General features: G+C 43.5%; 3 protein-coding genes across 6 annotated transcripts in view; 1 reads left to right on the forward strand and 2 right to left on the reverse strand.

Annotated features, from left to right (window-relative positions):
- Positions 1 to 497, reverse strand: part of LOC118409369 (transmembrane protein 69-like) — a 4,749-nt gene extending 4,252 nt beyond the window's left edge. The window contains exon 1 of one of the 4 annotated variants that reach the window (XM_035810369.1): positions 381 to 497. The gene's annotated coding sequence lies outside the window, so the exon portion shown is untranslated. Of the gene's footprint in view, positions 1 to 267 lie in introns of all 4 variants that reach the window. The other 3 variants (XM_035810352.1, XM_035810376.1, XM_035810360.1) reach the window with 3 other exon arrangements.
- Positions 498 to 3,214: 2,717 nt separating this feature from the next.
- LOC118409417 (cytochrome P450 2U1-like) lies at positions 3,215 to 7,463 on the reverse strand. Its single transcript, XM_035810435.1, has 8 exons — positions 7,075 to 7,463; positions 6,128 to 6,255; positions 5,489 to 5,640; positions 5,306 to 5,379; positions 4,803 to 5,199; positions 4,285 to 4,463; positions 3,963 to 4,120; positions 3,215 to 3,604 (listed from the first exon to the last, which is right to left on the reverse strand). The coding sequence occupies exons 1-8, from the start codon at positions 7,290 to 7,292 to the stop codon at positions 3,426 to 3,428; spliced, it is 1,485 nt and encodes a 494-aa protein (XP_035666328.1). The 5' UTR covers positions 7,293 to 7,463; the 3' UTR covers positions 3,215 to 3,425.
- Positions 7,464 to 10,129: 2,666 nt separating this feature from the next.
- Positions 10,130 to 18,763, forward strand: part of LOC118409395 (protein Skeletor, isoforms B/C-like) — a 13,515-nt gene continuing 4,881 nt past the window's right edge. The window contains exons 1-7 of the mRNA XM_035810401.1: positions 10,130 to 10,404; positions 10,705 to 10,854; positions 13,891 to 13,963; positions 14,178 to 14,283; positions 14,656 to 14,821; positions 14,965 to 15,037; positions 15,200 to 15,389. Of these exons, the coding sequence (XP_035666294.1) occupies positions 10,332 to 10,404; positions 10,705 to 10,854; positions 13,891 to 13,963; positions 14,178 to 14,283; positions 14,656 to 14,821; positions 14,965 to 15,037; positions 15,200 to 15,389 (831 nt within the window). The 5' untranslated portion in view covers positions 10,130 to 10,331. The remainder of the gene's footprint in view (positions 10,405 to 10,704; positions 10,855 to 13,890; positions 13,964 to 14,177; positions 14,284 to 14,655; positions 14,822 to 14,964; positions 15,038 to 15,199; positions 15,390 to 18,763) is intronic.

Here is an 18,763-nt window from a genome sequence, read left to right on the forward strand (position 1 = left end):
GCGCAGCTTGCGCTGCGCGGCCGCGGCCTTCGGCCGCGTCATGGTGCGCGCCCCCCCCTTACCAAATTTCTGGATCCGCCAGTGTTATCCACATGTCATGTATTCTCAAATTCCAAGTAGCAAGGCTACCTTCAGATTTTACATGAGCATGACCCCAACACTGGCATAAATCTTCGTTTTGGCGCGACAAAACATTACCACTGAGTCATGGCGTCTGCACGTCTGCAGTCACCGTGGATTTGTTTACCGTCCTGCCCCGTACCCTACCTTTCAGTCGTATGCTTTTTCGGACGTTGAATGTCAGCTACCAAAGACGTCTGGAGGTCGTCCTTACTGCCAGCGCAGTTTCTCAAGACGCCTCGCGGAGAGGAGACGCTTACGTGTCTGGCTCGGCGGAGGAGAAGCCAAGGAGCTACGTGATCTGGTACCACTGGGTAATGGCAGCTCAGCGCTTGCGCTCTGTCTGCTTCACGGGTCAAGGTCACTGAATTACTATTACAGGGACACGAAACGTGAGCTTGAATTGTCAAGGACCTAGCTAGTTGGAGTTAAAGAACTATTAGTAAGGTTACCAGTTTCGTAGGAAATCTGGAGTAGATAATCGAGTATAAAAATGCACCAAATGATAGCTAGGTAATCTCCAAGCAGATGTTGGGATGTAAGGGCAATTGCATGCAACCACTTTTACTGTCTTTATACTAGTAACGTTGCACACTACCATTTGCGAATTAGAAATAAGTGTTATGATTGTTCATCAAATGATCTACTCGAATCGTCAATGAGAACTTAGTTGCAAGAGACTATTATTAAAGCTGATGAGTTTGCATCAAAGTAGACGCAACGCTGCCACTTGCAGGACACGCGGGCAGTTATGGGCCGGGTGACTGTGCATAACAGACTTTACAGCTATTCAATCAATTTTGTTAAATGACTTCTCTCCATCTTTGGGGTTTCCGTAGCCTGGTATTCAGACGTATTCAAGCTCGCGAGTCTCCTCAGTCCTTTCCGCCGATGACCGTCTGCGTCCGTAAACCAGGCTACAACGTCACCGCAACCTCTGTGGTTCATAGGGGGCGGGAAATTTGCAAAGCGATTGTATAGAATTTGTCTATGCCATTGATGGCAGTTTTTCCAAATAGGATTGCATGCATTACTGCCACCGTAGAGTCGCCCCTGAAACCAATTTTCGAGTGTTTTTCACTGTTAATGAGAGAGACAGTAGTCAGTACTTGTTTAGCCAGATCTGGCGTAATGAATAGGTTGTCCATCCAGTCCATCAGATCTTGTGCATCCTACTGTATGTGCTTCCGAAAAAACAGCTTCACCCAGCTACTTTATACGACGTTTCCTAGGCTTCCAGCTGTGAAAAGTTTACACCAGCATAAAGCGAATGGCTCTCTATAACGTAATAAAGCTATAGCTTTCATATCTTGACATCTCAAGCATAAATGACCATTAAGGAAGTGTAGGCCTTTTGAAAATAAGGACAGCCACAAAACGTTACAATCTTCCCTCCCGACGTCTGCATTGAGATTACCATCATTGACATTTGTAAATCCCCACACGTACACAGGGCATGTGCAGACAGCAGGCGTCCTGTTTACTCATCTGAAAATATCCCGACCTTGTGACTTCACTCAGCCATACTGAGAACAACACAGACTTGGCCCTGACAGACGTGGGTGTGGGATGTACATTTCTTGCGTGTTGTCAAGCTGCAACAACTGTTATGTCAAATTACAGATCACTGATCATTACTTGTACCCTACCGTATTGTGCGCATGGATATCATGCAATTTCAGAAATAGGCATTTTTTCGTTGAATCCATCAGTCTCTATAGTGGGTTACGGGTGAACATTCATCGTTGAAATTCATTGGACTCGTATATTGCTTCGAAGGGGCAATAGTGGGATTTTGGAACGTAATGTTAGTTCAAGTTAAGAGTGTGAAAAAATATATGCAATGATTGATGAAAAATATGAAAGATCAACAACGCCCTGAACGTTAACAAACAGAGGTAGAATCTGAGAACTTGAAACATGATCTTCATGATATTATACATATAGACGGGATCGTCGCGATCTTTCTACACTCTTTTTAAGGAGACGATAGTTTGATTGAATTCATTGAATAAAGCCGAAAAAAGCCAAACAAATCCAAACTTAAATGACATTACTAAGATTTAAGTTGATTATCTATTGAGTCATGCAAAATAAAGGCGGTTACTTCAGGGATGTTGACAGTTAGATTTTTGACATGTGTCAAATGTTGTTATCATATGTGGTTCATTCATGACCTTACTTCTGATATTCAGTAACAAAACAAGCTAAGAGCAATCGTGAGTAGAGCTGTGCTCCGCAGCCGATCGAGCAATGTTCATCAGGTCACCCGCCATTTGCAGCCTGCATAAAAAAAGGGACCTAGAGAGCCTGCTATGGAGGCTAGCCATTTGGCTGGAGGGCCATGTGGGTCCCATAGTTTGGCAATAACTCAAAGCAAATCAACCTGTAATAACAAAGTAAGTACAATATTGGTGTGTTGCACCATGATATATTTATTGGTAATGCTCTACAAAGCAAACAAGTAAACAGCATAAACATATACCTTTCTCCCTTCTGCACCATCATTAAGGCTCATATTTATACAGTTGAAAAATGTATTGAAACCCGATAGTTGTAGTACAGGCGGGTTTACCGTTTGATAAGATTATCTGTGTGTTTGAATAATATAGACTCTGTACACTTTGTAACTCCAACCGTATAGAGAATGAAGTCCATTTTATATTAGAGTGCCCTTTATACAATGACATGCGCAACTCTTTTATCAGTGCTCTGAATGTAGTAGATACACGATGTAAAGAGTTAACCAACGACAACCTGTTTGTACATATAATAACCACATACAACTTTGTACAACACAAACTCTGTGAGTTCGTATACACATGTTTTAAGACAAGGGAAGAGTCATGTAAACGTTAGATATAGTGATGGCTTAGTTGCAGATGTATTGTTTATTCAATTGTAATACTACATGTTATAGTACTTAGTCTTTACAATTAGTATCCCATCATGGGATTTGCTGCATTTAGCCCACATGGGCAGGAACATGCAAAAAAAAGATCATTTATTATGTAGAGAATCTAACTTCTATCCAGACAGCCACAAGTCTGTCTCTCATCTTATGAATCAGCATAAACTTGATTATTTGAATGAATTGAATTCAATGACGACATTTATTGTTCATATATACCCATTGGGTACAGGTCGCGACAAAAGAATAGTTGACAGATACATGAAAGATACGACGCAATAGGCATCTTGTAAGAGCGATCCACCTTGGATGTCAGCCATAAAACCAAGTTTGTGTGGCCTTATCATACATGTAGCTCAGGATTGTGTCATTTCTCGTCCCCTGGCGGTGTCAATCATCGCTCTGTGGCGTGGAGTGTGTAGGATGGTGGTGCCAGAGTGATGCCTATCTCTCCCTTCAGGTTGGGTTCAGGAGCGTCATCTGGCAGTCGGTAGGTGAATCGCTGTAGAAGGGACGTGAAAAACAGGAACAGCTCTGTCCTTGACAGCTGCTCTCCGGGACAGACTCGTGCGCCTATGGGAAAGATAAAATATCCTTCTTGGTTCTGCACATAAGCTGCAAATGAAAGTGAGATAATACGCATATACCGATATATACCCGGAATCTTTGGGACGGTAGCTTTTACTTCAATTGCAAGGAGGTTGACTGGGATCGAGGTATTAAAGTGGGGTTGGATGATGTAGACAAAGTCCATTTAGCTTAGTAGATGCATAGTTTTGTACTTTTGTTTATTGATACTTAAATGAACCTTGTCACACACCTACGTCTGTCGAAAACAACTGTTCAGCCCGAAGAAACGTACAAAGTAGCTAAAGCCACGCATATACTTGAGGCCCGTGAAATTTATATTTGGTCTTGCACGTTAACCTACCCGTGGAAAAGGGTAGGTACGTCTTGACAGACTTCAACTGCCCCTGGTCGTCCAGGAACCTACTGGGGTCAAACTTCTCGGGGTCCGTCCAGTTGGCGGGGTCCATGTGGACTGACCACAGGTTCACCAGGATGTAGGTGTTGGCAGGAATGTCGTACCTGTAACAGATTTGACGCCATTCGATAGGTTTGATCAGACTATAATTCTAGTACAATGTATATCAGTAGACCAGTAGACTGACCGTAGACGTGTCTCTCGCTTGTTCTACATTCCACTGCACGCCCTTTTAGTGGCGTAAAGGCAGAGAAATGTGCTAACATACCCCTGCAGGGTGGCGGGGACGGTGTTCTCGTGCGGAATGGCGAACGGGATGGGGGTGCGGATCCGCATGGTCTCCATGAGAGTGGCCTCCGTGTACGGCATGTAGGGCTTGTCGCTAAGGGACGGCCAGCGGTCTCGTCCGACCACCCGGTCAATTTCCTCACACACCTTCTTCTGGACCTGAGTCAGACAGGAGAAGGAAAGTGCACGTGGTAACGATTTTGTTAAAACCTTTTGAACACTGATGATGCATCAAAACGGTCAAACTTGCCAGCGTCACGAACAGAAAGTAGTACCTTATGTTATCCCAGAAAAGAGCAAGAAACAGCAATGACAACAACTTCAAAGTGGTATTCCCTCTATGTAGTAATGATTAAAATCAATCTCCTAGCAAACCATGTCTAGAATCCAAGTGGTAGAAGACTCTTAATTTCAAACAGCGCTTAGGTTTATAAATGCTGAGCGTAAGCGCGGCAAGAACTCTCTTGCCCAACTCAGATGACCACGCCGCTTACTTACGTCGTCATGAACCATGACCCAGAGAAGGGCCCATTGCAGGGTGGAGGCCACGGACTCGGACCCAGCGGTGAACAGGTCACTCAGAAGGTTCCAAACATTTTCCCCGGAGAAGACACCCCTGTTTTCATCGTTGTTCATCTCGTAAAGAAAGGCGTCGACGGCGTCGCGGAGGTTGTGCGGGTCGAAGGTCGTCCTGTGCTCGGAGACAATCTCCTTGATGAAACGGTGCTGCCCGTCTCCCACCAGGTCCTGCCACTCCTTGTAGTTGTTGCCCAGGATCGGCAGGTGGCGTACGACGGGAAAGATGTCGATGATCTGGCAGGACTGGAATAGCTGGAGGATGCGGTCCAGCATTTGCATCTGGAGAAGGAATTTAGGGTCATCGTACTCAAAGCGCCTGTTTGAACGAAAACACAGGGGGTCTTCAGAACATGTTTGAAACCAGAATACAGAACGCAATCCACAGGCGCAAAGCATGGTCTATAGTCTATAGCACTACTCACCTGTTGAAGCTAATGGAGCAAATGATGTTGGACACGGCGTTGTGCAGCAACCTGTGAATGTCGAACGGCCGACCCTGCAGCAACAAACACCTCATCAGTTAACGTTACTTATCAAAATGCTAGCAGACTTGTATTGTTGCATTGAACGTAATAGAGATCTGCGTATAACAGCAAATAAATTACCTGTCGTTCTGCCACGGCATGACACAGCTGGCGGCACTCGTCCTGGATGTCCTGCTCGAACCTGTCCCTCCCGAGCCCGAAGTTCCGCAGGGCGGACAGCATGATCTTACGGCGGGCTCGCCACTTCTCTCCGTACGGTGCCATCACGACAGCTTGTTGGGTAAGAGAAGAAACAACACATCACGTCCCTACCCACCCCATCACTATTGTTCTATTCCCTATCATCTGACATAAGATGCCGGGAATTAGGATGGAGAGGCGTCAAGTTCTCAGCAGTTGTTTTCACCCGGCTCCACTGCATGGCTGCGTGCTAGAGGACCGTAGAGAAACGACCAAAGGCAGCCAAAAAAACCGACGTTGGTATTTCCCATCCAACGGTTCTTAGAGATTAGGTTCGATACATTCACCTACGTAGAGACATCCAAGGGCGCTAGCAAAACCGTCTCGTGTCTACATACTACAGTAGTAGTACCGGCTTGTCTCTTCACTCACAAAACCCAACCCACCAAATGTTAGGAGGAATCTTAGTTTTAACGTCTGTGCTACTCTGATTGGTTGACTCCTCTGGCAAACCAGTATTCGGAAGTTCCTATTTAGCCAATTTCAACTTGCTATCGGAGATATTAAAGGCAGACCTACCGTCAGGTCCGTTGGTACAGTCCGTGAGGAAGAGGTGGGGCCTGCTGGAGAACTGAGCGGCTTTCCTCACAAGCGCCTCCCGAATTGTCTCGTAACCGTTGATCACAACCACTTTCTTCAGACCAATTCTGAAATACCAAGTTTAACTAAAAGACGTTAGGCCAGGGTAAAGGTCAAGTCTGTATTTGTTTGAGTTAAAGTTCAGCCAGCACTTCAGGGTGCTGACTTGTCAACTCCGACAGGTGAGGTCAGGGTAATGGACAGCTCCACACCAGACCAGGCTCAGTTCATTTGCCGATTATTCTGTGTTGAACAACAAACATTGAGAACATTATCTCCAACCAAACCACCAGGTAATTAGAAAAAAAAACAATTATAGTATAATACAACCCAGTCTGAAATGTTCGACCGACGGCCCCTGCATGGGCGCAAGAGGGCCCTATCTGTTGCACAGATGGTCATGTAAGAAGAATGAATCATTATCCCATTGCATGTTGCTGCAATTCTTTTGGTGCCATGTTCTTATCACTCGAATCTTGTTTTGCCCTGTGTTCCTCGGTTAAAAATAGCCCCAGTAACATGGGCGGCCGAGCATATAGTACGCAAGCACCTGTGGGACACCACAAAGCGAGCCGGGACAGGTGTGACCAACCATGCACGATAAACAAACACTGCTTCTAGAAAGTTACACAATAAACTTACGGTTGGAAACATTTCTGTATACAGATATATCTTTTTCGCACTTCGCAGACGGGATTGACTGAGGAGGAACCTTGATTTAGGCATAACGGCCACGAAGGAATGGTTCCGAGTAATCTCCGAGCAAACTGTGAATGGACAGTTCGTCAAGTTTCCTGCCTACAGTGTACTCGGTTTGCTGGGGGAAAAACAAAACTATCAGAAAACGAAATGAATATCATGATCTTAGAATTGTAGTGAGGCCCTACCTGATGCTGTAGACATCCCCGTACTGATGTTGCCAGGCCGTGAGCTGCAGGTGGGCGTCCCGGGCCATGCTGGGCAGGTGACCGATCAGCGGCCAGCCTTGCGGACCCGGCGGGAGCCTCTGCCGCCTCTTCTCGCGGTGTGACTGGAACAGCACGTACGACCCAAAAAACACCACCACGCCGACCAGGACGGTGGTCAGATCGAGCCACTCTGCCATTATGATAAAGATCGACCGTGTACTCTACTGGGCTGAACTCGTGAGACCCTCTGTATGTTCGGCTATTAAAACTATAGCTAGTGCCGGGGCCTGTCTGTCGTTGGCGGGTAATCAAAGCCTTCTCAGATGAACCCATCTGAATGGAGGCATCCCGAAATGCAGTAGTGTACAGCTCGTACAAACGCTGACCTCTATAGGCCTAGCACAGAACGTTAACCCCAATCATTTCAAGTGGGGTACATGCGTCATTTGTACGTCATGATGACGCCATCGGCTTTATGAGTGACATGTAGACGTCAGATCAAAACTATTAACATATGTAGTCTGCTCTTTGACTGTTTCTTTTTCAGCGTATTTCCAGTGGAATTCCTGAGGATGCGATTTCCAGGAACAAGTACCCTCAGGTACATTGGTGTTGGCACGACCTGCAACTGCCATGCATAGCTTCAGGTACAAAACGGGAGAGAGGCAAAGTTCACCGGCCGGCCCAAAATAGATTAGAAACAACAAAAGATATTTTATCGGAAAGGTTGCACTTTAGCTCCATACAACTTGTTTGTAACCAAATCTATTACCCTCCCCCCTCTGAGCACTCCTTCGTCCCGCCAATTGGTGGTTCGCGACCCCACGCCCCCAGGAACAATGGTCTAACTCAGATAGTGTGTCCCACGAATGTCAGGTATGACAGAGGCCAGAGTCTCCAACAGCTAAACCCTCATTGCAGGCCGTTCGGATGTCCCTTAGGACGTATTTCTGAAAATTCCGCGGGTGTCCAACCGGCATACGTCAACAATTTATGTCCTTGCACTTCAGCCCCATACAACCCAATCTAAACCTGACGTTAAAACAAACATGGCTTACAAACATTTGACTTATTTGTCAGGTTACAAGAGATCATTGACCCCGTCAGGACAGTCCTTTACAAGATCAAGTGCGGTCTGTTAGAAATGTCCTCAAAACCTCAGGCTCAAATACTAGCACAACGTTAGCCTCCAGAGGCTAGCCTCCTTCGTGACCTTCCGCGAGCGTTGGTGTTTATTGTTGGGGGATCAGCATTCTTCAACATCTGGTAGTCAGGTTTCTATGTCACTAGCGGACAAAACACGATCTTTAATTTCGGCGTAAGGACCTTCCCTGCATAAAAAAATGACCGTGATATGCCTACGAATGCTGATGCCCGTGGAAGGACGGACACTTGTTTTACAGGTGCTTTGTAACATTTTGTCCGTCTTGGTGTCCCCACAGGGGAGACTCTTTTGCTCTAAAGCGAAGTTATATCTGCTTAAAGCGAAGTTGGACTAATGGTTCTGGTGAGTGGATCTGTTGTCATGGTTACCAGACACAGACTTATGGTGGACATTGACCTCTCCTTCGTCATGACGTCAGCCATCGATGAACGTGGTGGTAGGTAATCTCCAAGCAAGCTTGTGTTTCCTACGTCTACATTCTAGTGACCTTAAGGTGCCCACCGCACGTAGAAACACTAGAGCTTCAAAGCTGGAACCACATCTGCTTGGAGCAGAAGAATCTTTCTCCTGCGGTCACCACACTCACGAGTTTTCATAAAATGATGATAAAAGTAAGGTCGTTCTTTTTTCTTTTCAACCGTTTTCTACAAAGATCTAGATGAAAGGCCCACATTGTACGGACCTCTGTGTATTTGTATGCCGACTCAGTGAAAGGATCTGAAAGGGATGGGATGGCAACGAGCTTCAAAGATTGGAAGGAAGAGATGTTTTTATGTACTAAGCAATTTTGACTTGGCTTCAGCAAGGGAATTTGGTTGTGTATAAAACTTGTACAGCACTGGCCAAATCGATGTGTACAATATCAGCCAGGCCATGTAAGACACATTGTATCCAGTCATATCCTGAGATTACTTAATTCAATTAAAGATTTAGCACAATATTGAATGCTTTTTGATGTACGCGAGGTATGGAAGACCCCCATTCAAAACAGCACAAAGACGTCAAAGCTGAAAGTATTTAAAGCACGTGTAGAGGCTATTTTGCTTTATGGTTCAGACTCATGGACACTAACTAAGTCTTTGACCAAGAAACTGGATGGGACTACACCCGTCTGCTTCGTTACGCTCTGAATGTACCCTGGCAGTCACATCGGAAACAAAAAATTGTACAATGGACTCCCCCCGATCGATATCACTAGAACTATATCCAGAATAGAAGACTGGTCCTTGCTGGCCATGTAGCACGTCATGAGGATGGAGATGGCCGCCAAAGTTCTCCTCTGGGAACCTGACGCGAAGAGAAAAAGGGAACGATCGAACCTGACACTTAAGAAAGTTTTGGAGGAGGAGGTTGGTTTAAAAGGACTACAACTTGCTAGCCGCCATGCTAGATAGAGATGCATGGTCGGACATTGTTAATGGCACCTCATATGAGGATGAACTGAACTGAACTGAGGTTTTGTGGAGTTTAGGACTCCAAACCGGCATATAGGAGCTTCGGTCACATTTCCAAATTGGTGCGTCTCTATTTGTTGTGAATCATCCATATGGTTCATCAATTTAGTTAATCGAAGTCTTTTCTCCAAGTAGAGGTAAGGATACTGCTATTCACTGCTTTGTGCCTATTTTTGTAACACTTGATATGCCCTTTTAGTACCAGCATTGCAATTTTGGAAAGGAAAAATAAAGGTAATAAGCCGGGTCGTGGCCTCTGTTTGCCGATTACCCCTTCATGTCCTCAACACCCTTCCTGTCAGATCGCGGGATAAGATATGACAGGTGGTTACGTCATTGTATTGTGCCCAGGTGACCGCACCTCACCTGTCTATGGACATCTCATTTGCATATTTGCCCTTGGGCATTGTCCCACCTCTCCTAACCATTGTAATCCCATATGTGCATGTGTAAACATTTCAATAGAACACAGGCTGGTACCCAGAACCCACTCGCGTTGTTTTGCAGTATCATTTCCTGGTGGGAGACTTCCGGATGTGATACTGAAAGGTTTGGTCCAACAAGAGACAGAGTTGTTAGTTAAATTCCACTGTAGGTACGACAAGACGTTTACAAAGATGTCCTCCCGCAGTTTTAGTCATGAACATGTCGCTGTCAGCCTAGCACTGGCCTTGATTATGATGTTGACAGGTAGGTCCTTACGCGCTTTGAATATCAATAGTCCGTTCAGCGACTTTCTTTGGAATACATGTACATGTACTAGTAACGTTACTGTGCGGGCAGAATCAGGAATACACATTTCCTTTTCAAGCATGTCCAGACAGTGGGATGTGGAGTTTCACTAGCACCATCTGTCGCCTTAACAATTTTAAGTAACGTTACATGGTTGTACGGCCTTGAATTGTCGGATTACCTCGGAAGACGGAGGCCTGGTGTTCGTTTTGAGCTTTGTTATGTTTACTACATGTAACGTTACCTCTTATTTACCAGGCCGGAGTGAGGCCCAGACCCAGTACTACGGCAAACTGATCGGCAGCTTCCCGTCCTCGGCCGGGCAGGGCGGAGTGGCCGGGACCGTGTACGCTGTGGACAACAACAGACTGCAGATCGTCGGCTTCTCGTTCGACGGCTCCGTCACAGGTGTGTGTTGAGGCCGTATAACGTTATATGTCATATAGAAAGAGTATAGTCACAAGGAATGAGACTGGACCAAGGACGACGTAGTTTATTTACAGTGCCTTTAAAGATGTTCAATGATCCTTACTATAACAGGTTGTTTTATGGTGTACAACTACTTCTGAATTAGTCAAACTTTAATTCTACTTCTAGTATGGCCAATGCTATTGACAGGATGTACCTGTATATTACTTGAATGTTTATTCAGTATGCCGGCTATGAACAGGAAATTGTCAGTTATGACACAGACACAACAGTCTTGAGACAAAAATGTGCAGAATCATGTGTGGGTGTGGTGTTTATCCGGCACAGGTACAGACTGGCACAGTTGGTGAGGTCATTAGTAATAGCCTGAGGAGGTTTCATGTGACAACAGCTATCAAGATGTACAGAACAGCACAAAACAGAGACCATACAACTGCTTGGAGAATAGAGATAAAAGAAAATGCCGTCATTATAAGGCGAGACTGGTACAGACTGAGACTACTGCTGTCTCCTTTGTTAGGCTAACCTTGCATTTTAATAACCTTGGATTGTCAACAACATTAGGGCTGTCATTGAAAACAAAGAAGTACCATGGAACAAAAAAGGAAATGTAGATATAACATAATAAGGCCACAGCAAGTAAATTTTATGGATCACATCCTCTGCAGACTGCAAAAATAGTGCGATAGGGCGAAAAAAAAACAAGATGGGTGAGAAAAAACGAGATGGCTACATTTTCAAAAATAGGCACCATAAAGTTGTGATGACTGTTGTAACAAGAATTAAAGGGACAAAACAATGCATTCATTCCTGTATTCAAGACATGTACTGATGTGGTAAAAGTGACACTAGTGTGGTAGACTGGCATCACCAACAAAGTTGGTAACCACACTCATAGCTTCCATATTGGTGTCACAACTATCCAATAAGTTTCATTTCTACAACTAGAGTTCCACGAACACATACCTTTGCCAAATAAACCAGGTTTGTTATGTAGAATGATGTCTGTAGACATAAATGTGTTACTCATTACATTTTATTTTATATGCCCGGAGTTGGTTCATAACATTTCGCCATTGCTTATACAAATTAGATCCCTATTTACATAATGATATTAAATTGTATCAAGCATCACTTAAGCTATCAGCATACCAAAAATCATGATGATCCTTTCAGCCCTTCTTGACTTATTCTCTTTCAAATTAGGAAACTAAACCGGCTCCTGCAGTTCAAGAAAAGATGTTACCGGACCCAAACATACACCTCTTAGTCTCAGCCATCTTTCTCAGTTCCATATGTGTCAAGTTTGAAAGTCCTATCACGGAATGCAGTGGATTTATCAACTTTCCGCATTAATCATGCAAATTGTTAATTTATATAATTAGTATCTCATTATGTAAGTTTTTACTTAGGATATCTACATACCAAAAATCATGACGATCCGTCAACATGTTCATATTTTGCCATTAATTATGCAAATGAGATCATCATCTGCATAATTAATATGTATAAATATTTCTTTCTTTCTCAGCTACAATTGTGACAAGTTTGAAAGTCCTTTAAAGGGATGCAGTGGATTTACAAACTTTCCTCATTAATTATGCAAATTAGCTGTTGATTTGCATAATTTGAATTCCATCATGTAAGTCTTCCCATTGGCTATCTACATACCAAAAATCAAGACGATCCGTCAACGGGTTTATATTTTCTCATTAATTATGCAAATGAGGTCGTCATTTTCATAATTAATATGGATTGATTTTTCTCTCTTTCTCATCTATATATGTGACAAGTTTGAAAGTCCTATCATGAAATGCAGCGGATTTATAAACTTTCCTCATTAATTATGCAAATTAGTTGCTGATTTGCATAATTAGTATTCCATAATGTACATTGTTACTTGGGCTACCTACATACCAAAAATCATGACGATCCATAAACACGTTCTCGAGTTATTCTCGTCCAAAGTTTGAAAGGAAATCGGCGACTGCAGTTCCAAACAAGCCGCTAGGGGGTCCAAACTTATAGTACTTACTCTCTGCCCCAAGGGCTATCTACCACTCAAAAATCATAACCACAGCATGTCCAGAACACGAGATATCAAAAATTGAGATCCTGCTGCAGTACCGTAGCAAGCCGCTAGGGGGCCCATTATCGAACTTGACCTTCGTTTTCCCAACTCCTATCCACCTACCAAATATTATCGGGATTCATCCAAGGCTTCTTGAGTTATGCTGTTAACACACACATAGACACACACACAGACTCACAAGCCTAAAACATAACCTTAAACTACAGTCCTGGATACATCGCAAGTGTCCCTTCTACAAGTACAATTATTAGGCTACAGGTACAACTAAACACAACATATGTGCTCATTTTGGTACTTAATCGTCATGTTGACCATCCCTGTAGAAGAAAAAAATCTTGTTTTTTTTTCTGAAATCAGGCGAAAATTAATGCGCGCGCTGATGTCATCCATAAAATTTACTTGCTGTGGCCTTATGAATGTCATCATAAGGAACATACCGGTAATGTCAGAAATCTGATGGTATATGAGTTTGAAGTAAGATGTGGATTTTTGTGCTTTTTTGTTTATGGCCAATACACATAAGGTAATAGTTCCATAGTAGCAATTATCAACTTCATTTCTAAGTTGTTTTATTGATTATTACATTTCGCTGGTACGGTGGGAGTATTTGTGCCTGTCTTTGTAAAAAAATATAATTGATAAAGAACCAATAAGTTCTCAAATGTTATCGGTGAAGTCAAGAGTCAGACTGTAAAGGATGGCGTAAGGTTAGCAGGGTTCATAAGAAACTGAACAAGCTGGTGCATTCTGCTGTGGTAGTCATCATTTATCATTTGTTGAATTGGTATCTGCCATGTCTGACTCAGTCAGTACTCTACATGCTGCATGTCCAACACACCTGTACGTGGAATACTTGTGCAGGTAAAACACCTTGGGTAAAAACTGAATGGAGGACTGACCATGTTTCTGTTTGCCTCAATCAGCCCAGTTCCGTGCAGGCTCTACGGGCTCCCCCAGCGGTAACGGAGGTGTGCTAGTGCCTAATGAACAAGGCGGGTGAGTAGAGATGTAATATGGTTGAGGTGGATCTGTATTACTATTAGGCATTCGTGACGTCCAAGTAAGTTAGTTCTTCATACAGTAGGGACATTTTCAGTGCAAGTATCAGGTAAAAGGGCTTTGATTCTACTGTTGTCATTTCTTTATTATATCTCTGGGTCTGTTTGTCATTATGCTTTGACAAATGTTTCCTTGATATTTTTCTCAATAGCACTGGTCCTTTGGGTGCATACAACAACAAGAAGCTAGTTCTGGCTCTTCCCGAAGGAACAACTCTCCAGGACACTGTCAGGTGGTTTGCTGTCTGGGGTCAGAATGTGAGTACATGTATTTAAAAAATTTGATTCTCCCAATACACCATTGCAGCATTTGAACCAAACTAGACAACATTGCTTGACACAAGCATGAAGTGACACACTGAAATTAGGTACCCAAAATGAAATTAAGCAAATTTTGGAGACAATATAAATCATGGTTATCACTCTTACTGTTAGAATGATTTGTTTCCATCACAAGTCCTACTTTGTTACCACAAGTCTAAGAGGATTACCGCTTACCGCTCCCTTAAGAGGATGGATCTACCTAAATGTAAAAACAATCTAAGATGACTCTTGAATGAGATAATGACTATAATTAATTTCCTTCAAAGTTTTATGGCTACTGACGAGGATAAAATGTTTGTTATCCAGAGCAACCTTGGCCATGTGACTGTCCCAGATAATTTTGACTACCCTCGCCAACGTAACATTGGAGAGTTCGAAAGACGCCAACATCAAGTCCGCTCAGGGGATGTCACCATATTGAATGCCAAACAATTCTACATACGAAATCTGCACTATGATGGACTTGGACCTGGTAAGTGGTAAATACTGTGATGCTTCAAATGGTAAGAGAACAGAGTGACTTGAAAGATCCAACAGCTGAAAACCTTAGAGCTAGTGATGTGTTGGAATGAGATTGAGCTGTTTTTGCAATGACGATGTTTTTTTCTCTCTCAGATGCATTTTTCTGGGCTGGGCAAACTGACAGTCCCAGCTCCAGCGGATTCAAGGTCCCTGACCACAGGGGAAGGTACTAAATGCCCTTTATAACCAGGTTACATAGTGTCGATGAAATGTTGAAGCATTCAATTCTTATTCTCACCCTTTTTATTGTTTTTGTTTCTTCTACAATTTCTCCAAGGAGCTTGTATCAACATTGTTATTTGTTACCTACAATCCACTTTTCCTTTAGTTCTGACGAGAAATTGCCAAGGTACACTGGCCAGACCATCACCATCGTGCTGCCAGGTGACGTAACTGTATACGACATCAAGTGGCTCAGCATGTGGTGCATACTCTTCAGAGCAAACTTTGGCGAAGTGTTCATCCCTACAGACCTTAATGTCCCGCCAATGGTGGAAGATGTGCCAGTCCCTCCTATGGTGAGGACAAACACTGTTGACTCCTTCCAACAAAAACCTTTCACCGTGACTTTTCACAAGCCTCTCCCTCTATTTTTTAACCATCATTTTATGTTGTAATAACAAATTCAATGTAGTGCAGTCTCTGAGCGCATGAGGATTGTCAACAAGACTGTGCAGAGAAAGCCTACATGTCCAGGTTACTAGGTGTGCAGTTTTGTAATGAGGTGGTTTTGAGTGTCTGTATCTGTATCTGTATCTATATAGCCGGTATAACCGCCCTTCGGCGTAACACACCAGCTTCGCAGGCACGCGGCGCGGCAGCAGCTGGTTATATTACACTGAACGACTCATCACACCTAACTTTTGCACATCTATATGCAAGTGTTCTCTGAAACTATCCAGAGAAGACGCCCCTACTGTGCTTGGTGATAACATATTCCACTCTACAATAGTTCTGGGGAAATAGGAATTTTTGAACACATCAATCCTAGGTTGGTAACTCTGGTACTTGAAAGCATGACTGTTTCTAGTTCGTTTTTGAGCTGGTGTTAGATACTTATCAGTCGGTACGTCCACCAGTTTATTGGTCATTTTGTACATCATACAAAGTCTGGACATTTTCCTCCTGTCTTCAAGTGATGTCCACTGCAGATCTGTTTTCATTTTGGTAACACTAGCATCTCTGCTGTAGTTGTTTGTACAGAATCTGGCAGCTTGGTTCTGTACCCTTTCCAGTTTATCTTTGTCTTTCTTTGTATACGGATCCCATACTGTTGCAGCATATTCAAGATTTGGTCTTACCAGTGACGTGTATGCAAGTGATTTTACCCTGGCTGGGCATGCCCACAAGTTGCGTTTGATTACTCCCAGTGTCTGTTTAGCCTTGGTTGTTATTTTGTTAACATGGACACCCCACTTCAGTCCAGTTGTTAATGTAACACCGAGGTATGGGTGGGTTTTTGTGGTTGCTAATGTCTGACCACAGAACTGGTAGGGGGATACATTTGGGGTTCGTTTGTTTGTTATGTGCATGATATAACATTTATCCGGATTGAACTGCATAAGCCATTTCCTTTGCCACTCTTCCAGGGTGTCCAGATCTTTCTGGAGAAGTAGTGAATCTTCCTTTGTAGAGAGCTCTACATATAACAGGCAGTCATCTGCGAACAACCTCACACTTGAATCGAGCTGGTCTGGCAAGTCGTTTATGTACAAGAGGAAGAGCAATGGTCCCAGGACAGTTCCTTGCGGAACTCCAGACGCTACTTTAACTGGAGCTGAGGCCTTCCCTTCTACCACTACAGTTTGCTCTCTGTTCGTTAGGAAAGCCTTTAACCAAGTTAAGTGTGGTACCTTGAATTCCATAATGCTCTAGTTTTGATATCAGTCTGCTATGTGGGACTTTGTCAAAGGCTTTAGTAAAATCAAGAATTGCTAGATCCACTTGTCTTTTGTTGTTCAGTGCCCCAGCTATGTCGTGTACTGTTAAAATAAGCTGTGTTTCTGTGGATCGCTTTGCTCTGAAACCATGCTGGTAGTCCGTTAGTACATTGTGGCCTTCTAAGTGTTTCATTATATGGCTATGGATAATGTGTTCAAGTAGTTTACAGGAAATACAGGTAAGTGAAACTGGTCTGTAGTTACTGGGGACCGCTCTATCTCCCTTTTTGAAAATGGCGCATACATTTGCATCTCTCCAGTCTTTAGGAATCTCTCCTGTGTCAAGCGATTGTTGGAAAATGTTAGTTAAAACAGGTGCGATTTCACTGGCTGTCATTTTGAGGAACCAAGGAGGTATTTGGTCTGGCCCGGATGCTTTGGATGGATTAAGGCCTTGCAGCATTTTCTCTACACCATAAATAGAAATTTCTATTTGTTCCATAGGAGGGGTGCAGGGGTGCCCAAGAGATGGCATGTCTGTGGTGTCTTCTTCTGTGAATACACTTTTAAACTGTGAACTGAGTGCCTCTGCTTTTTTCTCACTGTCACTAATAATGGTGCTCCCCACCTTTAGAGTGGCTACCCCGACAAGGTCTCTCCTCAGGCCTTTTATGTATGACCAGAATGTTTTAGGTTTGTCAGTTATAGCTTCTCCCAGTATGTTTGCCACGTACTTTGAGTGTGCTGCTCTTATGCTTTTCTGAACTCCTTTTTTTACTTTCTTGTATTTATTCCAGTCTTCCTCTTGTCCTGTTCTCTTAGCTTTATTGTAAAGACGCTGTTTCTTCCGACAGTGCCTTCTTAAGTTGCTGTTAAACCAGGGCAGGTTGTATCTGCTTGATGTCATTTTACTAGGAATATGTTTGTTCATTGTGTGCTTCATTTTGCCTTTGAAGTCATCCCATTTCTGTGTCACTGACATGTCTTTTGTTCTCATGTTAAAGTTTGTTGCATAGTCCTCAAGGTCATTCTTGATAGCCGGCTCGTCAGATTTCGTGCGAATATACACTTTCCTTTTTGGTTTTTTGTTCTGTTTGGGTGCCAAGTTCACGTCCACTAGAACCATGTCATGGTCACTTATTCCCGGAACTACTGCGGTCTTTTCAATTATGTTTGGGTTGTTAACTAAGACTAGGTCCAAGAGATTACCATTTCTGGTTGGTTCCTGAACTGTTTGGAATAGCCCATGGTTATCCACTAAGTGCAGTAGTTTCTGTGCCTGTCCTGTATAGTTCTGAGCATTATCTGTTGTGCTGACATCCCAATTTATACCGGGGGTATTGAAATCTCCAAGAATGATCACATTGTTGGAGTTTATCTTAGTTCCCACTTTATTTATAGAGTTGTCAAGCTCACCCAGACTATTGCCCTGGTCCGACGGAGGTCTGTAGTATGTACCAATCATAAGCGGTTTCTTTCCTGCAAGTTGGGTTTGTGTCCAGATTATCTCACAGTCTGTGTCCAGATCTGGTCTGTGGGTGACAATCAGATCATCCCTGTTTGCCTGAAAAACACCACCTCCTGGGCCAGTTTGTCTGTCTTTACGGTGCACTATGTAGTTGTCAGGGAATATTTCACTGCTTGATATGTTTTCATTGAGCCATGATTCTGTGCCCGCTATTATGTCCGGCTTATAAGTGTCAATGACAGTTGCCAATTCAGCAGTTTTGTTTCGAACACTCTGGCAGTTTACCAGCAGGAGTTTAGCCTTGTTCTTTTTGTGGCCATTACCTCTAGTGTGAGTTTTGCCTTGTTTTGATCTAAGTGGAGTGGATGTGGCCGTCGGTGTGTCACCTGGCAAACTTGTGCTGGAGTTCAGCGTATCAAATGAATTTACTGAATGGAAGCTGTCGTCAGTGATGTCGAACATGTCTGATGCAAAGTTTGGTACGCCGCAGTCACAGCATATCCATGAGTATGATTTGTGGGTTTCTAATACAGTGTATACTTCC

This window comes from Branchiostoma floridae, chromosome 1, assembly GCF_000003815.2.
Source record: "Branchiostoma floridae strain S238N-H82 chromosome 1, Bfl_VNyyK, whole genome shotgun sequence".
Taxonomy (NCBI): domain Eukaryota; kingdom Metazoa; phylum Chordata; class Leptocardii; order Amphioxiformes; family Branchiostomatidae; genus Branchiostoma; species Branchiostoma floridae.

Excerpts from the sequence above, each read along its gene's own strand:
- LOC118409417 (XM_035810435.1), bottom strand. The coding sequence starts at position 7,292 with ATGGCAGAGTGGCTCGATCTGACCACCGTCCTGGTCGGCGTGGTGGTG. Across the intron at positions 5,641-6,127 it reads CTGTACCAACGGACCTGACG|CTGTCGTGATGGCACCGTAC; the intron begins GTAGGTCTGCCT and ends TTACCCAACAAG. Across the intron at positions 4,464-4,802 it reads GGGTCATGGTTCATGACGAC|GTCCAGAAGAAGGTGTGTGA; the intron begins GTAAGTAAGCGG and ends TGTCTGACTCAG.